Below are 26,978 nucleotides of genomic sequence, written 5' to 3' on the forward strand. Positions count from 1 at the left end.
CACTAATTGATCTAATGAGAGGCTAATTCATCTTATGGGGCCCAACTTCATTGTCCCATGTGATTTCTGTCATTGTGCCAAGTTACAGAATTCAATTATTCCACTTTCCAAAATGAGGGTATTTTCTTACTCTCTAAATATAGGAGTATCTCATCATAAGTTAGAAAGTTGGCAAAAAATTTTAAAATGTTAAAATCTTCTTTTAGAAAAATATAGATTTGTTAAACAAACAAAAAAATAAGCATAGAAAGAAGGATTGGGCCTTGATAAAAAAAAAAGAGTAATTTATGCATTAATGCAAAGAGAAAGAAATGGCTCTAAGGGCAAAATTCAAGTACGAGTGACCAGCTTTTTAATTGTAAAGTAGGTGCAACATTTTTAAAAATGTTACAACACTGCATGACCTGTAATGCTCACAATATTTACATTAACTGCTTACATAAAACCATAAAAACTCTAAAAAGGAGGGAAAAATCTGCATGGACTGAAACAAACTACTCCTATCACCCACATCAATGCCAATATTAACCAGTGAAATCAAGTGCACAAAAATACTTTACATAGTCTACTAATGTAAAGTACAAACCTAATTAGATAAAAATGTCAAAAGAAGGGTTGGTCAATACAAATTCAGTTTTAGGGACAAAAAAACCACCCAAACTTAAAAAAAAACCAACTAAATAGAAACACACATCCACCCACACACTCATGAGTATTCATGAATAGAAACATCTGTTTAGACGAGAGCAGAAAGCAGGCTGGTACGAAAAATGGACAACATTAACTCTTTAAACGTAACAAACACATCAACTTGTAACAAAAAAATAAGAGTGCTAACTAAACTACACAAAAAGATCATTTCACATGAGTTTTCATGTAGGATTGTAGCAGGCTATCCTGCCATTACACAAAAGACAAAATGAACCTACCCAGCAGAAGGAAGGGTTCCTGTCTCCAGGCCACTGTAGCTTAGTGTAGTTAATTGCATTCCATCAGGTTGGGGTGTGGAAAAAGGAATAAGAGCTGCCAACATGAGATAAGAGCAGGTTTTCTAGCCCATTGGTAGTGCTATATGCGTTGGCACAGGAGAGCTGACCATAGGGATGTCCTTCCCTCAGATCTCTTGTCCTCTAGAGCTAGTAGTCCTGCTCATATAACATGGGAAATGGAGCTTGGGCCCTGAGAAGGTGAACTGGGCAGGGAATGGGTATTCCTTGTGTAAGCACTAGATTTTGGTTATCAGTATACTGGTACCACTATCAGCCTTAGATGATGCTGATTACCAGCAGTCTTTGCTAGGAAGAGGTAACGAGGTGATTATAAGGAATGAAATTCCAGGAAAAAACAAAATGGTGGCTCCCAGATGAAGAGGTAGCAGGTGGTCCTAAGGACTCCATCTTGGGCCCAGGCATGTTAACATGAGAATATGTTTTGGGATGCCTGTAAAAAAAAGCAGGGAGGGTGGCATTGCCACCATATGCACTACCAACACTGAAAATGACACTGCACTGCAATTTCTCTTAATGATACTGGTATTTTGAGAATGGCTCACAGCTTTAGGTTTGTGTATCTGTCGTGTACGATCATCTTTCTAGCATACATGTTTCACATTTCTTTCAAACTTAACATAACATAAATAATCTGGTTAATAGATTCAACCTGCACATTTCTGCCACATTAATATATATATTTATATATAAGAATCTGTTAATGGTATAAATAATTCTTATTAAATAAAATAAATCTGATATGTTACATAATACTGATAATATCAGTGGCTGGGATCCAAAGAGCTACACCCCAAAGATTTAGGTGTGCCTGGTGAGATTTTTGACACACACCCCCTTTTAAGAAAAGACCCCATTCTGTATTAGAAACTATTTTTGGAAGTCCCCTGTGGTTCAAAAGTGGTTTGTCACCTTCATATGGAGGGAGATTTCTGTTCAAGGAACACACACGCATACGAAAGCCTTTGGGTGTTCAGAAGTAGTACAGTTCTTTGGATCCTGGCCAGTGCTGCTAGTAGTTTAGTAAGCCACCTTTCACCTTGAGTATATTAATATGGAAGATGGTGTCAGTACTGGCAGGTGAGGCAATTCAGTGACCGCTTATGCTGATACAGTCCTACTGAACTCAATAAAAATACCCAAGCACAACTGGTAACTGAACCCCCCTTCCTTAGTTTAAGAAACACTTTTTTGCTATACCATAAAGTTTGACAATTAACAAATTAGCAATGAGAATGGTTCTTAAGACTGGGCTATTGCTCTCATACATGAAAAAGAATTGTGTTCTCTGCTTCAACGAACTGGACTAAAGGGTTTCAAAATCAATGGTGGTATAAGGTGACTCTGATTTTAAAGCAGGTGGCTATGAAACTCTATTAAAGTAATAGCTGACTAAAATATTCTATCTAAATATTTTTAATTAAAAAACTACAGTACTCTATAACTCAGGCAAATTAAAAAAAATGCAACCAGTAGTTGCAGCTTTTGACTTCTTAATTTGACCTGTGATCCCACATCCCTTTAGGAATCTGCAAGGTTGCACTCTCCTACAGGGACCTGAAATGGAGTACAGTACTTCCAGGCAAGGTTCATTCCAAACAGACACTATAAATGAACACTCAGTGGCGAGAAGTGTTATGTCATAATTAAGGTATTACATAATCATGCCTTTTCACTGCTGTTAAATACAAAAACAGCATCTTTTACATTATTATATAAAAGCATTTAGGCTGTATTTTTATTTATCACTTTACACTGGTAGTCTCTTGTATGTGTACTCAATAGAAACCAAAGAATTTTGTACACTATTTTTTTGTACAATAAAAGATAAAGTGTGCATTAGGTACGCTTGTACATGACAATATTGTACATTATTTACATTTCAGATATCGTCATGAAATTCTGCTTTATCTATATACACAATGAAAATTTTGCAGGAACATCTGGATTATAATCTTATAATCACAATTTTAGTATTATAGAAAAAATGGATTTTATAGACACGCTGTAATCTTTTGAAGATCTGGATTAATTTCTCTCTTCACCAGTAAGAATACTGTACCACTGTTTTGTTTAGCACCCTGTGGTGATGAACTCTATCCATCCTGATATTATATATATATATGTGCATGTTTGTTTATATAAGTACTGGACCAGTAACAAAGACATTCATTGTTATCTAGAGATCTTTCTCCTCTTGGCTTTTGGAGGCTTCAGTTGTCTGTCTCCCGGTGGAATTTGGTGCACCTGAAAAAAGTAGAAAAGTAACAGTAGGAATTACTAATAATGAAAATGCTGGAAGAGTTTAATAATAATGTAATACCTGATAGTTATATAGCATTTCCTCATCTTATTTAAAGCATTTCACATACACTTATCTCAGTAATCCTTATTTTTTTAAAAAAACAAACATACAAGGCAGGGCATTATTGCTGGGTTGGATCCTATAATTGAATTCTGGGTACTTTAGTTCATAGAATGGAGTTTTACTCCCTCCTTCTTCCTGCTGCAACCCCTAGACAAGCTGCTTCTAAGGGCTGGCAGAACCTCCCAGACAATATTTCATATAGCATGGGGCCATTATTCTCCCATATTAGAGGTATGGAAAATGAACACTTGCCTAAAACTAGCTAATGAGTTTATGGCTGGAGTGATGTTTGAAATGGTGACTTCCTGCCCATAACTCGTACTCTTAGCCACTCTGCTGGATTTACTATCGATGGAAAACCCAACCTCCTGTTCTTTACATTTTCTTCATTATTTTAGATAAACAAATTTGGTTTTACAAACAACAGGGGCAGACAGGCTTAAGTCAAAATAGTGGGACATCATCAACTACAGGGGTCTACAATTTTGGGCTCACCTCACTGAAGTAGCCAAAAACGGTAGTTGCCAGCCTTGCCCCCTCCTTCTGGCAAGCCTCCTCATCCCACCCCAGAAGCGGAGCACACTGGCTTAGGTGCTGCTGCTTGAAGGTGGCTCTTCACACAGTATCTCCCAAAACCTTCCTCCTGGCCTTTCCGAAAGGAAGGCTGGTGAGGAGTGCGCTGGGTTGGGGGCTGTGGCTGAAAGGTGCTTCCAGCTATGTTGCCCAGGAGGATTCTTCTAGCAGTACAGTAAGGTCAGGCGCTTCATAAGGCAATACAGCAAAACATGAGGCATCTTTCCTGGGTCCAGGCATTGTATCCAGGCCATCTGGACTTTAGACCGAAAAACGTGGGTGCATGGAGGGTAAGTAGAAAGCAAACACAATTTGTGACATCGCACAGCATCATCATTGATCATAGGGCATGTTTTTTAAAGCATTAGCCTTAGCTTCCAATTTCCTGGCTTTGTGGAGCCTGGAAAAACATGAGATAGCCTTAACTTGGGTCTTAAACCAGTAGGTTTTCTGATAATTGAATTTCAAATTTCATGCAAACATAATGAAGATCCTTTGAAAAAGGGAGATAGTGAAATTCAATAACATCGTTCAACAGACATTAAGATTAATTTGTTATATTCATCTTAAATTTGCATTTGTGATTCACCCCTTCACCTCCTCAGTATTTTATATGAAATCTTATTTGTCCCAAGCACAAAAGTCTGAGAAAGTAAAAACAGGGTAGTACACATTTATAACCTAGAGATAAGAATATGGCTTTGCAACTCAGAATGTGTTACCATGGCTAAGGACCACTTCTAATGAAGCACATCGAAGGGTAAAATCCTGTACCCACTTACCTGGGAGTAAACTCTATTAAACTCAATGGGACTTACTTCAGAGTAAACAGGTATAGGATTGGGCTGTAATGGATTTAGCATTTTGTCTATACCAATCCTAAAAGATGCTATCACAAAAGTTCCATTTTAGGGGTGGTACGAAGCTATAGTAGTCCCTGGTTCTCAGGGCATGATGAAATTATAATTGCTTTCTAATTTTAGGATTCATTTTTTAAAAAAAAATCAGTTGCAAAAGGTATGGTACAATACTGAGCATTTTGTCTCAAAAATAAAGATTCTGCAGTAAATACTTACATTCCCAGACATTTTGTCAAGTTCACTCATGGCCTCATGAATAGCAGCTTCTAAATGGTTATTTAGCTTTGCACTTCTAGGATAAAAGTAGAGGAATACATTTATCATAATGCCTATAACTATTGGTAGCAGAACATGCTATTTAAAATATATTGCAAAATTGAGGTAACATTCCATTCAACTTTTCAAAAACAGTGAAAGAACACTGTCTATGCTTTATAAACAAACATAGTTTTAACTTAATACTGAACATATCACTGATATACCTCAAAAGGAATAAAAAATAAAAGGCAAACTTACTTAGAAAACCATGCCCCACCCCTCACCCCAATCCCAATATACACACATAGTTAAAAAGGCAATCCAACCTTTTGATATATTAATTACATATTAATCTCACTATTCAATCAGTATTTTAGTTCCCCTCGTTTTAAAAGCGTTGCTTACAAACTGTACAACAAAGAATCCACTGATCAAAAGCAGAGGATGTCATAAGTACATTTTTACAAAAATGCTAAAGTGGATATTTGAAGAAAGTACTGGCTGTCATGGTAGAGGAGAGATTGGGAGAGGGAGAGAGAGAAATAACACAGCAGTTATCAAGAGGATAACATACCTCTCTTTTAAACTTAGCTATCTGCAATCAGTCAATGTGCCAAAATACTTGCCTCTTTCAAAGGCATGATTCAACTATTTAGGCTACTTCAAAGAATCACCAGGCTGCTGAGGAACTTAACAATGGCTTGCTTTACCTGCGTCCCACACTGAACAACACCACAATTATTGTATAGCCCGAAAGTTCAGTACGAAGAAGGTTGCTGTTCCATTATATCTTCAGCTTTTGTGGAGCTTAACATTTCATAGATATCTGAACCCTTTAGAGCTATCTACACAAGCTGAGTTTCTTATATGTTTCTTATAAAACGGTCATTGCACTCTTGGTTTAATAGTAACTTACAAAGGTGATCCACATTAATACCCAATTTGGTTTCTATTGACTTTCTTTTCCATAATACACCATCTAAAATTACCTTGTTTTGTTAATATAAAAGCCAGCTAGTTTCTCTCTAGATGTTTTATATCTACAAAGGAATCTGTGTTTCACCTAAGGAAAGAGACGGTTCCGAGTAACACCTGGATTTTATATTTTCAAAAATGGGGGAATAAACCATTGTTAGTTTTTTCATCCCAACAGTCCGAGATGCAATCTGAAACTATTACAGCACCTGCTAATTTGAATTTCTACAGCCTCCTTCCACATTCCATCTTAAGACTGACTAAATGCAGACTCCATGGCTTCAACATCACTCACTTTTTTCTCGTTTGTTCCCTGCCTTTTTGCTTTGTTTACAACCTAGCCTGATGAAGAGTTCTGGAGAACTTGAAAGCTTGCACCCTACTTTGTAACCTTTGAGTTAGTCTAGTATGGATTTTGGTATATTAAAAACAGTAATAACTGGCAACTTTTTTGGTATCTAGTGCAAATATGCTTTCCTTCATGATTTAAAATTTTATTAACATTGCTTAACATTTAATTGCACGTTTGTGTGGCCTAATAATATTGTATCTATGAAGCTTTGGTTGAATTACTAAATGTGTTCAAACAAATGCTTTAGCCCCCCTCCCTTTTTTAAGGCTTGGTGTTACATTTGCAAGAGGTGTTTGTAGTTAGCTGACTTGAAGAGAGTGATAATTGCTGCCTCCTCTGTCTGCTGTGCCATCTCCACAGGTTATTCACTTAATTGCTCACCTGCTCATTGCTTTTTAATCTATTATGGTGTATCATTTTCCCTCTCTACAAGCTATGTAGTGGCTTTATACATGTGGTCTGCTTTTCAGTATGGTAATTACAAATGGGATACACTAACCAGCTTGTTAGTTTGTCTGGGAACATGTTAATTTCATGTTCTCTGGCAAACTCTAAGGGTGGGTTTGGCTTACATTCAGGCTTTGGCTAATAGCCATTTTGGGGATTAAGGAGGAATTTCACTATATTAGATTGGCTAGTGATGGGAGTGGGGGAAGGAAGACGATGGGAGGTTCAGATATTGGCAAAAATACCTTGGAAGGGTTTATCTCTCTAAATGTGACCCCAAATTACAACCCATTTATTTTGTCCCACTAGGGCATGGCAGAACTTTGAGAATTGAATTAGATAGATATAATATCAGGTGTGATATCTCTGCACCTAGTCATTATAAGAACCACATATAATTAAGAATTACTGCCAGAGTTTTCTTTTCCTTTTTCCTCCTTATCCCTTTTCCCATTTGTGTCATGTCTTTTAACAACATGGTTGAAGTACAGGTTTGGGGGGGTGGATTACTTACCACTCAGCTCTCCATATGCCAAATGATGTCAGTGGGCAGCAAAGCTGGGTCCCCAGTTGAGGTTCCAGCTGGAGCAGTACTTCTGTCTGGAAGCACTGCTCCAGCTGGAGGAGGCAAGGCAAATGAAGCTACTGTGCAGAAAATCCTTGCTATTATCTCCATTCAACAATCAGAGATAACAGTAGGGATTCTTCTCCGTGCTAGCCTTAAGCGGGGGAGGTTTTGGGAGAAGCAGGGGTCTTGCTCAAGGCCCTGAAGACCAGAAGTTCCCTATTCCTGTTTTAGGTTATAAGTCTGAGGGCAGGGACTGTCTTATTTTGATTGATGTGAGCCTTTCCATTTGAACCCCAGAGTGTAAATGCTTCATATACATACATACATAAAATTACATATTGTTACATTTTTTAGTGATTAACTTTGATTTTAACTCACAAGCATCATGACAAATATAGAAAGGCAAAACATGGCTACCATGGGAGTTTTCTGGTATTCTTGCAAATCACTTCAACACACTGGCCTGGTTCAGATCACACTATGGGCTTTGTGGTTAGCTTAACCATGTTCAGCTGTGGTTAACGCTAACGACATGCAGAATGCTTGCAGACAACACTTTTAACCCTTTTGTGGTTAAGTTTTCCCTAATCACAAAGTGGTTAGTGGAGCACCTGATTCCTCCAAGTGATCCACACTGTATTCCAGCAGCCCTAGCGCTAGGAGCCCTGGCAGCTATGGCTGTCATTTTAGAGCAGGCACCAATGAAATCAGCAATTACATGCATGCATCACCTCATTTAGTGAGCAGTTCCTTTGCTTTCTGCATCGCCATGCCTGCTGTACCTCTACAGTCATCACAGGGGAGGCAGAAGCCTTCTTGGACGGCTGTGCTAGCTGCATCATCAGGCAGCGCCACCACAGCAGTCAGAACCTGAGGAGTGCAATGGCGCTTCAACGAGGTAGGAGAAATGTATGCTTCGTATGGGGAAATTGCAAGCGGGGATTTAAAAAGCTCTACTGTAAGCATGCTCTGCTAAGAAGAGCAAAAATCACTCCAAAAACGTAATGTGAAACACGAAATGGCAGCTGCAGCAAGAGTATCAATCAGCAGTACAGAGCAGTCATACAGCCCACTGGCTAGAGCAGCCCCGCCTACGAGGCAACTCTGTACTGGAAGCTCTATGCCTTAACCCCTTGACCCCGGCCCCTTAACCACAGACACGTGTCAGACAACACTTTTAGCCATGGTTAGTGCCACTAACCATGTTGCACAACATGGTTAGTGAGCCTAACCGCAATGTGGTTAATGGGACAGAAGTTTAGGGAAAATGTGTGTCAGATTACACTGTTAACCATGGTTAAGCATTCCGTTAACCATTTTGTGGTTAAGCAGCATGGTTTAGCGTGTTGTCTGAATGGGGCCACAACTAATATGGCTTTTTCACATAATATTCCTTACTATTTCACTAAACGCATATTCAGCAAGTGCTCAATGCACTTCACTACCATTCACTTCAATGATTTTTGTCCTGTAGTCTTATAACTCTCCCATGTAATTCTAGTTTCTTTTGTACATTATCGTAATTTTTGTTTCTATGCCAAATAACGGTTAACTTCACCAATGTTAACTTTTTATGTGCTGATAACCTATATCAAGAGTAATTTTAGCTGGATGCTAATGTGCATATTCAACTCACAACCCATCAATGTGCACAACCCATTAGGCACATTCAACATGCTTTATGGAGAATGTGCACATAAGCTTTCCATGAAAAGGGAACTGTGTACATTTTCCAGTTAGTATGCATAACCTCTAACCATGAGGAATGTGTACATCTCAGCTGCATTTTGTCCATTCTCTAGGTAACATGCATAATCTCCAACACAATGTGTACACTGCCTGATCAATAGGCATAGTCTCCAAAAAATGTGCCCTCCATTTCTATCTCTAGTTGCTGCAGTCTTTTGAAGGCACCAGATCTGAAATATAGGCCAGTCAGAAATCTTTTCAGCTAGAAACACAGGTGAGATGAATAGTCTCCAAAATTGATGTGAACTGATTATTTGGTCAATATAACATTTCTAAAAATTCCACAGAGATGTATTTCAAAACAAAAAAATAAAAACAGGCAAAATAATATAATTTTACTGTTTACACTTTTACTTGCATTATTTATTTATTTCTTACATTTATATCCTGCCATTTTTCCCCTCCAAGGAACCCAAGGTGACATGCCTGGGTCCTCTGGCCAGGAGGACCCTGAATAAGGCCCTGATTGTTTTACCCCCAAGGAAGTAACCTGTGTCTCATCCTCATCAGAATCATGTGCTGCACACTGGATCACCCGGGGGTCATCACAGTAACAAAGAAACTTCCCCAACCTCCATGTACTAAGAACATTTCTTAGGTTTTCATTTCAAAATTGAAACAGGATAATAAAATATCTGACAATTATTCTGCTTCAACACATGACTAAGATATTTAACATTTTAACATGATACAATACTTTAAATTTGTAACTGTTATGAATAACACTGTATGACTAAACATAAAACACATATGAATAAAGTAATAAAATGGTACTTTCAATGCATCCTTCACGTCTTCATTATGAGTTGCCATTACTTGCTACAAAATGTGACATTTTAAGGGCCCAGTACATTCATATTCTTGCACTTATATTTGTTTGTGGTGCCACTGATATCCCTGGCCAGATAATGAATGCAGCTTTGCTATTTCTCTCAAACTTTATTCAACAGGAGCTGCTAACATATTTCATGATGTGATGTTTTACTGTTTATTGCTATTGCACAACATGGTTAGTTGTGAAAATGGTCCAGAAGCTTCAGCTGGTACAAAACAGGGCAGCCCGTTTACTAACAGGGACTGGCCGGCGAGATCATATTACGCTAGTCCTTTTACAACTTCATTGGCTGCCAGTCCAGGTCCGGGCCCGATTCAAAGTGCTGGTATTGACATTTAAAGCCCTAAATTTAAAGCCAGGTTATTTGAAGGAACGCCTCCTCCCATATGTACCTACCCGGACCTTAAGATAATCTACAGGGGCCCTTCTCCGTGAGCCCCTGCTGAAGGAAGTGAGGCAGGTGGCTACTAGGAGGAGGGCTTTCTCCGCTGTGGCACCCTGGTTGTGGAATGAGCTCCCCAGAGAGGTGCGCCTGGCGCCTACACTGTACTCCTTTCGTTGCCAGCTGAAGACCTTTTTATTCTCCCAGTATTGTAACACTTAATTTTAACTTAAATTTAAATTTTACTGTTTTAACTCTGTATTTTAATTTTATATCAATTTTGCCGCGTGGTTTTTATTCTGGTTGTGCTTTTATATTGTATTGTGTATTTATGCTTTTAACCTGTTGATTGTCTTACTATGATTTTAATTTTTGTGAACCGCCCAGAGAGCTTTGGCTATTGGGCGGTATAGAAATGTAATAAATAAATAAATAAAAATAAAAAATAAATATTTAACTATGATTTAAATGCTGTCTGGTCTTTGGATGGTAAGGATGGTAGGCGGTTAATTCTGTTGGGAGGGGGAGTGAATGAATGGAATGTTGGAGTGAATGCTGATTGGCCATTGGATTCAAGTGTTTGAAGGGAAATGGCAGTTAGAAGCAGTGTGAGTTGACAGAGTGAAAGAGAGTCTTGATTTGTCTGAAGTAGTTTTAGTGTTTTATTGTTTTGGGGAAAAGAGGGAAGGAGGAGATGGATTTGACTAGTGGGTAGAGTAGGCAAGGATACATGATATATACTGTATTGTAACCATCAAGTATTGCAAGAAATGAACCATAAGATTGATAAACTGCGTGAACTTATTTATTTTTAAATAAAAGTTATTTTGTTTCATAAACTGGATTGGATTCTTAAAGTACCTGAGGTAAGGTACTGGGATATATGGTGGCAGCAGTGAAGCAAAAGAGTGATTAGAGTGGAGCACAGAGTGGTGGGCTGGTTGCTGTGGGGCCAAGAAGGGTCAGTGAATCACAGAACCAGTGAGCAGCAGTATTCTATGGTTGGGATCCTTTATAGAGAGAAAGGTAAAAAGGAGACCCAAAGGGAGAAATCGTGACAGCAGCTAACATATTTCTTTGACAACTGCTAACATATTTCAGGACAGACCAAAAACTGGCTCTGAGTGAAAATATGTTTCAACTTTCCCTCTTTGGTGATAGTATTGTCCATCTCTTTCACCTGCTTCTCCAAGGCCATTCGTGCATTCATATCCTTCTTCTGTATTAGGTTCACCACAAATGGCATGCACTGATTGGTTCAATTCTTAACACTGAATAATCAAATATTTAAGGAGACTATCGCCATCAATAATTTAAGGAGACGATCACCTTGCTAGGAATATTTCTGCAAACTTCTCTTACCAATCCCCTGAAGAAGACCTTTTGAAGGAACACAGGCCGAAATACATTGGGCTTTGAAATAAAGTACTTCAAGCATCCTGAGAACCTGTTTCTCTCCTTTTTTCTGTCCTGACCTGGATGCTCTCCTCCCTTTAGATTAATGCCCAGAAAATGTACAAAACAGAGATGAGATATGCACTTTTCCCAAGGCCCATTGGAATGTATGTATATTGATTTGACAATGTGCACAATATCCATGAAGCATGGTAAATGTTATGCACATTAGCTGTTCAACTCACATTATTTCTAATACACATATAAGCTTTCTCCAACTTGGTGCCTACAGATGTTTGGGTTTCAATTCCCATTTGCCCCAGCAAGCATGCTGGGAGTTGTTGTCCAAAACATCTGGCAGGCACCAGGTTGGGTACTGAAAGGACAACATCCTTATATCAATGACAAGAAACAGAGAATAGGAAACACTTTACCCTAACTACTGCAGAAATGATTCTTGACTGAAGCAGACTATTGAAGCCCAAAGCCCTTTACACTATGATTTATTTTACTATTGAGGCCAGAATGGGTTTCACTGGGGAAATTCAATGTGTTGCCCTGGGACTGCAGAGTTAAAGGGAATTTTCACTGAATCTGAACAACACAAATTTAACTTCAAAATTTTTACAGCACTCCCAAGACAAGAAAGGGATCCTGTGATAAAACTGTCATAACCCATCTCCTTTGCCTCTGGAGAATTTTAGGCTGGAAGCTAACAACAATTTAAAAGGCATCACTTGCGATTCACAAGTATTTCTTTTGTCCTAGAGTCACTTCTGGTTAAATAGTTTTGGCATGTTTTTAAAACAATACCCACATTTGTAAGATCTATTTACTAGAGGTAAAAGTGGAATGAATGCATACACCTTTCAAACCAACTTCAATACTCAGTAAAAATTCCCATCTGTAGGCTCCAGCATTTATAAATATAAAGGTTACTTACTTTCTATTCCTCTTTCTGACATGGTTGTAGGCTTCCAGACCTTCTGTTAGTGTTTTCAACTTGTCAGGCTCCACCTTAGTGAAGACACAAACACCAAATCACATTACCCAGACATTCAATTATTAAATATTACTTTACGGAAAATGTACATTCTGCTAGTTTAAAGAATGTAGGGGTTATTGCATCCTTAATATTTTTCAATTCCTTAAATCTGGTTACTCAAGGGATTCATAGCAATAAGTACAACTTCACAAACACAAACTTTAACATTGTGAAAACGAAAATATCTTCTGTGTTTCTGAAAAGGAAATGAGTAATATAATCACAATTAAAATGTCCTTTACTGTTCTATAGAGCACAAACCAGTCAGCATGCATGCAAAGGATAGTGGCCAATACCTCCACTGCCCTAGTTAATGATGGCTAGTTTGCCAGTGCAAACGGGCACTACCCAAAACCATTGCTTTGAAAATGGGACAAGTTAGTAGGGACCACTGAAGGGAGCTTCATTGCTTTATCCCATTCCAGGAGTGGTAGTTTCAGCTAGTTTCTTGGAATGTGTGTCAAGTGCAATTTTGCCGTTGCACTAGTGGTCATTGCTGCTAGCGCAATGTGTTTAGAACTGTTCTTATGAAGCATAAGAGAACATTATCCGCTCCTTGCTTTATCAGGGATGGAGTAGCAACAGCAGTAGCAACTGCCAAATAATGTTTCTGTGCTGTCTTTAGGGAAAAGTCCTGAAGGTACATATAAGTGCTGGGTTGGATCTAAATTTAAGTAGGATCAACTGCATTGGCAGAAGTGGACTTCCCTAGCCCCTTCTTCCCATGGCAGCCCTTACAGCCCCCTGAAAATGCTACAGAGAATCAGGAGTCCCTGCTGGATGGGATGAGTTATGGTGTGTGTGGGAGGAGGGATCCCTAAAAATTGGATGGAGGGACCTTCCGCAACTGGAGCCCTTCCTCTCTTGGAAGGTCTCTTCCTCTTGAAGAAGGTGGATCCTAGATCTAACCCAATGTTATTTTTCAGAGCAAGGTCAAAAGAAAGGAGAGATTACCCATAGCACTTATTGTGGCATTGTCAGGGCTGTACAAGTTACTCCATTTCCTAATACAGGCACCCATTTTTTGTTGGTAAGGGAAGTCTCAATGGAATTTCAGGGTAGCAGTACTATCTCACTTGGCTCCAATGGGATGTCACTTTAGCTTTTGTGGAAATAGCAAAGACTTGCTCAATATCAGCTGAAGTGTTTGGTAGGAATAGACTATCCACATAATTTTAAAGATGCAAGTGAATGTGCTGGTTTGTCAGACAACAATGTATTATCTTATTATTGTTACTTATTAAAGAACTGATGGAACATAATTTTTTGTTTTGGCTACGTTTTTGGCATCAGTATTAAACTATACAATTTAATCCACTGTAATTAACAACAAAACCACATATTGGGCAACACTAGAGAGACTTCAGCTGCACTAAAGTAATAAAAATTATAGATTTCAGTAACAGATGGCTGAAGTCAATTCTGTTCCTAATTGAACACTGTAAAAGCATTTCTTTGTTTTGTGTAGCCATATGTACAAATGATATTACAATTATTATGTGTAGATAATTTTGTTTTTCAAATGGTATTAAAAAACTTCACAGTTCATTTCACCAACAAAAAACATTTAAATGACTATTTAAAATCTGAAATAGTAGCATTCTTTTATCTTAATTATCACATATTATACAGCTCCCCCCAAAAAATCTCCACTCAGATAAACAACAGCTTTTTGTACCAATAATAGCTAATTTATACATTTTATAAATGCATGAAGACAACTTAACCATTATAATGTAAATAGTATAAACTTCATTGAGAATGCACATTTGAAAGCAACTTTAGATTCTGAAGTTACTTTCTGAACTATATAGTTGCTTGCAGTGCCATATTAACATTCTGAATTATATAGCTGCCTGCAAGGCCATATTAACATTCCTTCAACAATGGTACAACAGCATTTGTGATGTTGCAGTGGTAGCGTGCTTGGTATTCCTCTATCCTTAGCAATAGATCTGAGGATACTATAAACTACAAGAAAGGTAAAAGAAAGCATTTGCTGTGCAACACAGCAATACTGCCACTGTTAGGACCTTGCAGATGCTCATTTATGGTTGTGGATCCCACTAGATGTTAATACTGCCCAGTTGAAATTAAACAGTAGCTTTTAGGTGATACCTTTTAGGTCCTATATCTTTTAATACTTGGCCTCTCAATCTCTTCAGTATTATGCCTCTATCAGAACTTATAATGTTTGGATACTAATTAACTTATACTGGTAACTCTTGTAAATATAACAATTTCTGGGTCTTTCAGAGTTTCTCCAAATGATGGTACTTAGATTTTATACAGAATAAAATGCTCCTCTGTAACAGCTCAAGAGTTATAGGGAACACTATTGTATCATTATTTCAAGCTTAAGATGCTGGTTTAGGAATCACCAACCACATGGTTAGAGAAGAGCTATGATATATAATCCCTATCATAAGAAGAACCTGCATCAATTCTCCTGAAGAGTCATGGTAGTGAGGTAACTGTACTGAATGTATCAGCTGGTAAAAAGAGAACAATGAAGATTGAGCCCCTAGCTGCTTAGCACTGGTGCTATTGGCAGCATTGAAACAGCTGCTGGTTGTAAGAGCAACAGTACTGATGGGGCAGAAAAGCCTCTATAGGGGAAATGGCAATATGAATTAGCCCATCAGGTTAAGTACTGTGTAAATGCTGTGAATGCTGCAAACTGAGTAGTTTGAAGCAGGAAATGAGCTAAGATGGAACTGAAAACTGTGATGTGGCAGTAGAAGGGTGAAGAAATAATGATGTAGCAACCAATATAGTGACAGAAGCAGCCAATATTGGGAATCACAAGGTTATTTGAACAAAGGATATAGAATATAATAATGCTTTTCTATTAAGATTGGACCCTTGGTCTGATCCATCATCATCATAGTCCTTGAAACAATGAAGTTCTCCACAAGGGGTCTTTGGAGTGAAGCTTGTTTAAGTATATCTGTCCCATTCTCTCTCTCTCAATCATGGTCCTCCCACAAACAGTGTGACCTTTTCTGACAAATATATCAAAAGATGGTGTTGTGTGGCAGAAATTGGCTCGATTTAAGTAAAATGTCATTCCTGCTCTCCGAAGCCCGATATCTTCCTCCATATTTTCTTCCTCCACATCTCAAAACAGATTGTGCATGTGCACGTACAAATGCACAACTTCCTTTGCTGGAAAATCTGTCTTTACACTAGGTACTCAGATGTGGATTGCAAGTCATAAAATCCAGTGAAGTAAGGATTTTCCCCATATTAACATAAAAAACCCTTTCTTCTAATGAATTATTCAAGTAGTATTGTTTGGGTTTTTTTGTTTTTTCTTCTTCAAATAAACCCACTTAGCTTAGCTACAGGGCGATCCTTTTTGTCTAGAGTGAAGGTGATACTTGGGAATGATGGGAAACATTTCCTGCTTCTTCTTGCCTCTTGAAGCCAGACTAGATATGAGGAGAATGGTAGGTAAAACGGTTAGATATAATCAACATCAACTGTCCAAAAAACTCAGCCTGAGAATATCTCTTTCAACTGAAGATTTTATGAGTGTCCCATGAGGTAATTCTCAAGACAGTTAAGTTTTTTCTGTTGACAGTTGATAAGAAGAGGTCTTGTTTTGTTTATCTCTCCACACCACTCCTAGTTTATTGTTTCAATATTTGTTATAAGAATAAAGTAATTCACAATTTTATTGTTCTCTACCATTAAAAGAATTGTCTCTAATATTGTTCTTTAAGAACACACAAATTTAGACTTCTGCCAATAAAAACACTGCTCTAAATATAAACATGAGTCGAATCCTGTGACGGTTCAGCAGTCACTTGCTGTAAGTTTTGATGTTGCAGTTTATTTTTTTCTTCTTTCTTGTTTCTTCCAAAGTGTGAGGATCTGCTGAGGAAATTTGGCCTCAATCCCTGTAAGTGGGACAGCCTTTTAGGTGTTTTGCCTGACTTGGAAGACATACACAAAGTTAACTTATTGGAACCAAACCCTCATAAGCTGTTTTGACACCTCGGTCAGTGAAAGGAAGATCTCTGAAAGTGGCTTATAATAACATAAGAAGAGCCATGCTGGATCAGACCAAGGGTCTATCTAGTCCAGCATTCTGGTACTACCCAGAACACTCCACGCTTGTCTTTGCTTAAGGAAATGAAGAGCCTTAGGAACTTTAGCACTACAATATGACTGTACTTCTTGAAAGTCATTCCACTTTACCATAAGTTCATGGGAAGGTGGAAAAAATTGCTTTTCTAAAGAAAATAAGACTCAGTTTGCATAATGGCAGCAAATTGTGGATTAATTAACTCATGATTCACATTCTGCGTCCAATTCGAATATCCAAGCTCTAATCGAGCAATTTGGGGGTTGCTACATAATGTCTGAACCCAGACTATCACATGATTAGTATCAGCTAAATGTGGGAATTGTTATCAATTCAAAGTGTTGTGTTTAAGCTGATACTGGGCTCAAAGATTTTTTAAAAAAGATCTTTTGAAATAGTTTTAAAATTAGGGCTGTGCACCACATCAGGCTGAATCCCCAATTCTGATTCGAGACAATACTGGGTTGGCTAGAGACACCTTGAGGCCAAAGTGGATCGATACCGAAACCCTTCAGGTGCCTTAGGCTAATTTGGGATGGTGCTGGGCTGCTCCCCCTGTCTGCTCGGTAAAACTGGTGCAAGGCCAGCCATGAGTCCACCCTGGTCACCTCCTGCCACCACCACCTCCACTGGGACTTAAACTACAGCGGCCATAAAGGGCCGTAAAGGAGGACGCACAGGAAGGTAAATCCTGGTGGCAGCGGCTCTCGGTTTGGGGAGGAAAGAGGTAGGAGAGGCGGGAAGTCCAATGGGCTCCTAGTTGGCTTTGAACCCACAAGGCTATCCCACTTTGGGGTGGCTGAATCTCGCTTTGGTGCTGAAGTGAGGCAGCCAAACCCTGAAGTGCCCGAGTCGAATTGGGGCTGTTCCGGAGGTTCCACAATGGCCTCCGAGGTAAGTTTGGGGGAGCTGTGCATAGCCCTAGTGAATATCAGATTCACAAATGGTAGACAGCATTTAATACTGGTCAATGTGATTAGCATACAAGTATGAAATATTCTAAAGTTCCTGGCCCACCTGAACATTTTCTCATGCAATGCTGAGAAATGTATGTGTATTCATTAAAATCATTTAAACCTCATATTTCTGTTGAAAAATCTCCAAAGCATCTGCTAAGATAGATGTTTCCCCAAATGATTGGAAAAATAATAAATGGACAGCCAGTCCTGAATATTATAAATAGCTTCCTGGAATTTCCTCTTGTTAAAAAGTTTTAAATTCAAAATCCATTAAATTTAATTAATAATCAAGAAATGAATTAGAGTGGTAAGAAAGGCATACCATCCCCCCCCCCAAATCTTTATCAGAATCACTTATGAACTTTGAAATCACCTTAGGATTGTTCACTCACTCATTCCAATTCCTGACGGCTGCATTAGAGGCTCCACATACTCACAATGTGATGGCACTAATCCATATTGTGAATACTTGTAGACATTACAGCTGGAAAGAGACAATTTGTCGTGGAAGCCTGTTTTCCACAGCATCTGTTTGGTGGTAATAAAATTTGCCTTGACCCTTTGCTTCTGTCTTTTCAAAGGAAAAGGCAAATCTTTAAGGATTTTTTGCTACTAAAATTCTAGGTGGCCACAACAATAGTAGAGTATACCTTGGCAAACATTCCTCATTCTGATTGGAACAGTTTCATTTGTTTGGGCTTGGATTCCAAAGATTGCATGTTCAGTGAGACATCTCTGCCTCTCCTCTATCCCCATAAAAACTGCTCCAGATATTTTTATTGGGGTTGGGGCAAAAATAGCAACCTCACTATGTATGCTTTCTACTCTTCCAGGGTCTCTTTGGTTGCTGGTCAGAATCAGCTATAACCAGCTTACTTGGATGTAATAATAAAGTGGATGATTACTACCTTTAAGTTATTATTCATTATAATAAAATTAATAAAGTTCCATGTAAACATATGACTTTAAAGATTAAATATGGTAAACACAGATTTATAAAGACATATTCAAATGGCACCAAAATAGTTATAAGCTGCCTTGAGCCTATAGAATGGAGAGCCATATTAATGCAGCATTTTATGTATTTTCTTTTAGATTGCTCCTATCCCTAAGGCTCATAAGTAGTAATAAAGTATAAAGAAAAGCAATAGTAGTCATGACACAGAAACAAAAACTCCCATCAGCACACTGAAGATATAATCAATATTATTTTCCTTTAAAAAGGGACACAAACATTCTTGACTAAGACATACCTTTGTTATATAAATATGTATGTATATGTATAAATATACCTTCCCATCCTCAGTGCTTTGTTGACATGAGTTGTGAACATCATCTTCTCTTACTAATTTACCAGGCCATGAAGTCAGTCCTTTTATTTGGCCCCAGACCAAGTCCCCAACGTTAAACGTCCTTGGCCTGTAATGTATCAACTCATTTGAAGAAGGGGAATCGGGATTCCTTAGATCATCTTCACTACTAATGCTTTTAGCGTCTGAAGGACTAGGCACACACCCATTAATGCTTTTGGCATTAAAGTCTCCATTATAATGGATGTAGTCTTTAACTAGAGAACTTTCAAAGCTATTGGAGGAACTTGGAGACTGCTCCTCCACTGCCAGGTCTTGTTTAGAAGCATTCAGCAACTCTCCAAACCCTCTGCTCTGTTGAGGCCTGTTTCCATTTATGTGTGCGCATCGTTCCACAGTGTTCTCTAGTCTCTCTTTAAAACTCATCATAGTTCTTTTGTAATTGCTATACCTGAAGTTCTCCTCCAACATCTTATCGCTGTGACAGTTTCGCTGGGGTAACAGTACTGGATGTTGTTTGCCTTGGACTAATGGCAGCGTGGAGACATTGTTGGGTCTTTCGTGGCAAGGGCTGCTGTGGATATGGGATGAATGGTCTAAAAACTCCTCACACTTCCATCTGTTCATTTCCCCGCCAGGGCTTTGCTCCCCTTCCCACTGTTTTTTGGGTGTGTTGCAATCTGTTGGTTTATAGTATTCCAAGCCATCCCCCTCACTGGCATTTTTAAGGTGTTCTGAATTCTTCAGTATTCGTGCGCCTCTAGTGTTCCTTGGCCTACCTTCATGATCAGAAATGCCAATGTTTCTTCCATGGATTACTGCGCTGACAGCACTGGAAAGATTTAATGGGTCACCAATTGAGGCTGTGAAGGCACTCATGGCACTCAGAGCTGGAATGGGGCTCATTTGCGTTGTACTGTTAACGGCGGTAGTGATTACTACTTGCATCCCCTTGCTTGCAGCATCCACCACTGCTTTGTAGATGGCATCGACTGAACCATCACCCTGGGGAGCTAGGCTGAGGTTGTCCTTTGCCTGCTGCCCTATGGATGGTTCTGTTCTGTGTTGTAGGTTGCATGCCGCATCTTGAAAAGGAGGAAGTGGGGTGTTGGAACTTTCAGGAATTGGTGGCATCCCCATTTGAGTGATCATTCTCTTGTTCAGAAAAGCAGCCTCTTCTTGCATTCTTACCTTTAAAAATCACAAGGGGAAAAAAATAAGGTGAAGTTTTGTTTTGTTTTTAAAAGCTATTTTGGATAATGGGTGTTTCATTTAATCCATCATTTAAAAACAGTGAGCGAAGCAACTACAGGTCTTTTGTCTCATTATCAAACATACTGGTGAAAGTTCGTTTTCCCTTCTCTAAGAAGTGAACAGTTAAGAGCAGTAGCTCTTAGCTCCTCAGAGCTCATTTTCCTTCTGCGGTCTCCAGTACCTGTAGAGTACCTGGCATTGGGCCTTTTTGGCAGTGGTACTAGAAGTGCAGAACTCTCTTCTTGGGAATTTCACTCTCTACCTTTCTCCTGGCATTTTTATGTTTTTCCAGAGAGCCTTTGGAATCCTTCCAATTTGAGGCAATTCTCTGCTGGGCATTTCCTCCCCACAATGCTTAATAAATGAGTTATTAATTTGTGCTTCTGTTTTGCTTGTGCAGCTTTTATCTTAATATATGTTTGTGACCCTCCTTGGAGATCTTATTTATTCAAAAAAAATGGGATGCCAAATGAGAATTCTGCTAAGCCAAATAACTGCTGATACTGGAACTATTACCCCTTCCCCCAACATTTGTACACTACCTTTTGACATGGGTTTGCTTCAGTTTGGTTTAAATCAATTGAATAAGCAGCAAAACTTTGTTGCTGCTTATTTGTTTCAACAAATCTTTTGATGCTGTCCTTTCCTCGTGCATGGAGTTTGATAACAGTTTTGATTTGAAGTGATGCATTTTCTCCTTTATTAACCTTTTTTTTTTTTGGCTGAAATTTCTTTTGAAAATCCTATCATTTGTGAATTAAAATCACAAAGTGCAATCAACTGTGCAATCCAGTGCACAGTTGAACACAAGCATATATAATCTTATGGTACCAAACAATTATGCATTTTTTTTACATTCTTTATACATTCTTTCAGGGAAAGCCTTTCCAAGGAGGTAAAATGCAACTTTTAAAATAATACAATAAGCTCACATAATAAGTTGCTAAAAACAGTAGCAAATTAGAGCATATAAAACCCAGAAACAGATCAATCAAAAGTCTGGCATAATAGAAAGGTCTTTAGGGCTTGGTTAAAAAGTCTGAAGTGAAGGAGACAAACAAAGTTATCAGTAGAAGGAGTTCCAAAGTTGTAGAGCCACTACTGAAAAGGCTCTGCTCCTGTAACTGGCCAGCCTGACTGTTCTTAATGGCAGTCAGAGAGCACAGGATCTGAAGGCAATTTTAGGACCAGGTAGGTTCATAAAGGTTTAGTGAGTCCTTCAAAATCTGCTTCCAATGGCTTTAAAAGTTACAACAATCACTGAACTGAGCTCAGAACTGAATAGGTAATCAATGTAGCTAATGCAGAATTAGGGTTTTATGCACAGACTGCTTTGTCTCCCCAAGCAGCCTGGAAGCTTCTCTTCAAAGACAGCCTTACATAGGGAGCATTACAGCAACCTAGTCTTAAAGTAACCACTATGTGACTGAAGCTAGATCATCTTTCTCCAGATAGGGTTGCCAGTGGTAAATCCAGTTGAAGCTGTCAAAAGATACCTCTGGCTTCTGTTACTACCTGAGCCCTCACAGATAGCACCAGAAACAACCCCTCAGTCCAGTTTGGTTGTTTTCCTGACCAATAGCACCTCTATTTTATCTGAATTAAGTTTCAGCTTGTTTGCCCTCACTTGTCCTAAAATATCTACATCTTTTATAGGCTGTACTAAGACATATTCATACTTTGCATCTAAGCTTATTCCCATTATTGTTGATCAGGGTGTATAGAAAAGCTGTCTACTTATATTTGCCATGTTTATATTAAACAGTCACCAGTATTAAGTATATGCATAATTCATGTCTAACAAGGCAAATATGAAAAAAGCGCCACATAGCACAATGTGAGGGTAAAACGAGATTGAACACTATGATTTTTGCAAACACAGGGAAATGTTTAGTCGTCTAGACTAACAAAATGATGTATTTTGTTTATCCTTCTCAAAGAATAAAAGCTTTTTCTGTGCTAGCCTCTGCATTAATCTTCCTCCAGGTTTTTAGTTTGGCAGCACTATAATAATGTTAAGTATACAAGATAGTTCTCTTTTTATGGTCTAGCATAGCTGATATTTTCTGTCATTTTCTTAGCTTAACTTTTGCACTCAGTTCCTTAATTTAAGTGAGCATGATGAGGAGAAAGGATTTTTGAAAAATTCATTTACACAAAAGGCTTCCAAACTTAAAAAAGAGACAAAGAACACAATATAAGGTTCCAAGAATTACTCAGAATTCTCTCTCCATTTCCCTTCAGGACAGCAATGCCATAGTTTTTACTTTCACTTACTATAGGTGAAAAGTTCGCATTGGAAAAGGTTTAGAAGTATCAGCAGATGTAAAGTGTTAGGATGATAAAATGGAATCCAAAGATTTACCTTCAGTCTAACAGTGCTTAAAAACCTCAAAGAAAATGTTAAAACAGAATAGTTATTTGTACTATTTTTCAGTAGAGATGGACCCGGCATTGTATGGGTTGGAATAGCCCTGAGTTTGATACAGCGAAGCACTGAAGAAAAGTTATGCAGCTGTCAAAGAACACATTGTGCCCACCCCAACTGAGTGAAGCCCGTAGGCATAGCACCTGCCATGGAACACCCGTACAGCCCTCTGAGGGAGGAGTCTGTCTATTCCATTCCCCTGGCAAGGGGCTGTCCCACAGCAGGGGGGAGGGGCAACTATATAGCTGTCCCTCAAATTAATCCCCCTCCCCTTAGATTCAAACAATATAATCTGCAAAGCAATGTGCTGGTTAGGGAATTCTGCCATCTAGTAATTGATGTTGGTACCACAGCCCTTAAACACATACACATTTAAAAAAATTAAAATTAATGAATGCATTTTATAAAACCAAATAACCATAAAGTGCACACTACTAGGGTCCCCTCAGTATGCATGCCAATTCTGAGGTGTCCAGGTTTCATGGTCTATGGTAGTGACGACAGACAGACACACATTGGCCCTGTTCCGAAGACACCTTAAACCATGGCTTTAACCACAATAAATAAGGCTTTTGCCTTATTCACTGTGGTTAAAGTCGTGGTTTACGGTGTCTTCTGAACAAGGCCATCCTCTTTTATTACTATGGAGAACATTGGGGAAAAAACCAACTTCTACCTGAAAATTCTGGAAAAGACAAGCCATTGGGTTTGGATTGTTAGGTGGCCCAGGAATAGGAGGTTGTCCTTGAAAACCTTGGAGATTCTGATAGCCTTGTAGAAGTTGCTGTTGTTGATTGGATGGAAACATTTGATTGTTGTTGAACAGTGACTGCAGATGCGTTAGCTGATGGTTATTAAGAGTAGTGTTTATTGAGGACATGTCACCTGCAATTCCAAACACATTGATATTTAAAAGTCAGGAATTATCCTAAAGGCAACCATATGCATTTTTTTTTCTAAAAGTCTTTACTGAACTAGTCGTCTGGGATTACACTTCATGGTATGGATTTCTTCTGCTGTTATCAAATCTACCTAAATACTGTCTATAATGAAGTATAACTCTAGGAACCTGTGTCCTCCACTCATTATTGGACTACAATTCTGACCATCCCTCATCAATAGTTATCTTGGCTGGGGCTGATGGGAATTAGAGTCCAATAACATAAGAGGAGCATAGGTTTCTGCCACCCTGAAATGTACTAAGATATAATATAATGTGCCTAATGATATTTAGTTTTATGGGGCTTATTCTGAAATGTGTAATATTTTTATGTTTAGCAATATATAAATTAATTAAATAAATACATCACAAATAAATAAATTTCACAAAGAAACCTGTTCTTCACGTTACCAATAACTTAAAGAAACAGCAGCACACTCCACAGCTTACTGAATACAAACTCTTACGTTCTCCCTGGTTAACAACTGGTTTTTAAGAGTCCTATTTTAAAATGTCTTTTAATATTGCTTTTATTAACATTGTAAAAAAGCACCTATGAAAGCCAACAATGCCACAAGTTATTAGAAGCTGGATCTCAAAATACTGAGTTGATGCAAGCCAGGTTGATGGGGATCTGAAGAGCCCCATATGCATATGCTCGGGTGCTTCTGCATGCACACTGGGGCTTGCCCAGTTTCCTGTTCTGACTACCACCCTTTGTGCTGTATCAAAGATTGCTACCCAACAGGAGCAGTTTTTCAAGAAAAGGAAGGGTGGGTGTTGGTAGTGAGGTTCAAAAAACCTGGTAGTTATATGGAAGCTCCATGCACAACCCTTTTAACTCCAACTTATATTATTGGCCGTTGAGGAATGCTAGAGAGCAGGCTTAGATAAAATAGAAGCCATTTAGTTGTAATTTAGTAACAATTCTGACAATAAATTCAAATTTTATTGTGAGTTCTTAAAAAGTTAGGCCGGTATTTATTGGAAAAACGCTTCTGCCTAATACTTTTAATCTATGTTTTATTAACAGCAATTCACTGAGCTCAACACACACACACACACACACACACACACACACACACTTACTTCCTCTATGAAAATTTATAGAGGAAATACCAGAATTTGGCAGACTCTCAGGCCCAATTCACACAGTTAAAACCACTGTTGTACAGTAATGATCCAATGAAGAGTTTTCTGCTCAATGTGAAAATCCCTGTGTGAAAATTGAGGTACTGAAGTCACTGGATGAGGACAATTGTCTGGATTTAGAGTGCAATCCTATTCATATCTACTCAGAACTAAGTCACATTGAGTTTAATAGGGTTTTCTCCCATGTAAGTGGATACAGGATTGCAGCCTTAACCATGTGAATTGGAACTCAGCTTTAAGTAGATGTTTCTCAAGTTATTTAGAAACTGGTTGTTTCTAAGCTAATGAAAAACCAAGCCTATTACCTTGATCCTGTGCAAGGCTGATCTTTGCTTTATGTACTGCTTCATTGTAATCGAGGGCTTGGGTGCATTGGTATATTTTTAATTCAGATGGGCTTGGAAGCTTTCCATCTATTGCACAGCTACTCATACTAACCCTGTGATGCCTTGGATATTATAAGTAAAATGCTGCATCTCAAAGATGCATCTATGCAGTTATGAGATTTGAAAAATGTAAAAGCCATTCCAATTGGTTGACTGAATTTAGATGGCATCAGAAATTCTAAGCAAAGGAGTTTTAAAAATGCTATTTATTTATTTCCCCCCCTCTCAATTATGTTTGCAGTCTTTCACTGGAATGGTTAAACAAGTTAACATAGCATAAACCTTTTAGGAAAAAAAGTGCAATAAAATGGAGTTGATGTATTTTTAAGGTAGAAAATAGAAGTCCCTCCCCCCAACACCATTTTTTTCCTTTTTAAAATCTGTGAAAATAGTTAACTTACCAAGTAGACCTGTCCCCAGTAGAGGGTTAAGTAGCTGTGGCACCACAGAGTTATTGTTGAGTTTAGCTGGACCAGATGTACTCCCAGCATTATTAGATATGCTCAGCAATGTTTCTGCCATTGACACCACTGCTGTCCCACCAAGTGTTGAGACAGACAGTGCTGCCACTGCTGATGATGTAGTGGCTGTGGTAGTGGTAGCCTGGGAGGAGGTTGCTATGGAAACCTCTGGATGATTAGCAGTGTTGCCCGATGTAGAGTTCAGAACACCTCCCAACAGCTGGGGATTCAAGGTCATTAATCCTGAGGCCCCAGTGACAGCTGGGAGGAGCAGGGGGTTTGAAACAGTGTCTGTGCCTGAAAAGCTTGGGAAAGGGTTTCCCAGGGGGTTGGTTAACAGGGTCTCAGCTCTGTTGGTGTCTGACTGACTGCTAAGCAAGTGATCTGATGGTGGGGCTGGCATCTGTGTTACTGAGGACACAGGATTGTTTGGTTGTTGTTGTAACAGATCTGAGATGGACAGATTGAAAGGTGCTAAGGGGAACATGGCAGCTGTTTGGGCTTGGTTCTGAAGAAGAGCTGCTAGCAGCTGAAAATGAACAGGTTGCAGCACCTGTCCATCCACATCACCGGAGAGCAAAGCTAAAGCAGCATTTACATTTGGGTTGAGAAAACCTAAAGGATTGAGGTTGACCTCAGACTTGCCTTCTCCTGCTGAAGGCTGCAGTATATTTAATAGATTCTGGTTTAGGAGGTGCTGCTGATTCACTGGCAAAGAGATAGGTAGCGAACTAAAGAGGTTTGGATTCAAAGAGTGTGGAAGATTGTTGTTTGAAGCGCTGTTCTGTGGAAAATGCAGAGCGTGTTCATGGCCAACGAAAGGGAAGTCATTCCCAAGGGGGAGCTGGCTATGTAGTGGATTTCCAGCTGCAGTTGTGACTATGACACCATCTTGAAGAACGGATATTGTCTTGGTGATGGCAGGTTGACTGGTGCCAGCTACAGCAGTGGATGATGGTGGTCCTGCTCTTCCTACAAATGAGAAATAATAATAATAATAATAATGCGCACTGAAAGAGAAATACTATGAAAATGAATATCACTACGTATGTACCATTCAACAAAGGAAGAGAATTATTATTTTAGATATGCCTTACTTACAAAATTCAAGGTATCTCTCAAAATAGATAAATCATAAAATTAAAAGACAAACTACATTATACAAGTTTTCCAAAGCAGTA

At 38.7% G+C, this 26,978-nt stretch overlaps 1 protein-coding gene across 1 annotated transcript in view; it reads right to left on the reverse strand.

Annotated features, from left to right (window-relative positions):
- Positions 1 to 773: 773 nt before the first annotated feature.
- The window catches only part of MBD5 (methyl-CpG binding domain protein 5), a 111,553-nt gene continuing 85,348 nt past the window's right edge, over positions 774 to 26,978 (reverse strand). The window contains exons 6-11 of the mRNA XM_063116570.1: positions 25,738 to 26,769; positions 23,535 to 23,743; positions 19,159 to 20,367; positions 12,713 to 12,786; positions 5,025 to 5,100; positions 774 to 3,254 (exon numbers count right to left, since the gene is read on the reverse strand). Of these exons, the coding sequence (XP_062972640.1) occupies positions 3,183 to 3,254; positions 5,025 to 5,100; positions 12,713 to 12,786; positions 19,159 to 20,367; positions 23,535 to 23,743; positions 25,738 to 26,769 (2,672 nt within the window). The 3' untranslated portion in view covers positions 774 to 3,182. The remainder of the gene's footprint in view (positions 3,255 to 5,024; positions 5,101 to 12,712; positions 12,787 to 19,158; positions 20,368 to 23,534; positions 23,744 to 25,737; positions 26,770 to 26,978) is intronic.

This window comes from Elgaria multicarinata, chromosome 2 (genome assembly GCF_023053635.1).
Source record: "Elgaria multicarinata webbii isolate HBS135686 ecotype San Diego chromosome 2, rElgMul1.1.pri, whole genome shotgun sequence".
NCBI lineage: Eukaryota > Metazoa > Chordata > Lepidosauria > Squamata > Anguidae > Elgaria > Elgaria multicarinata.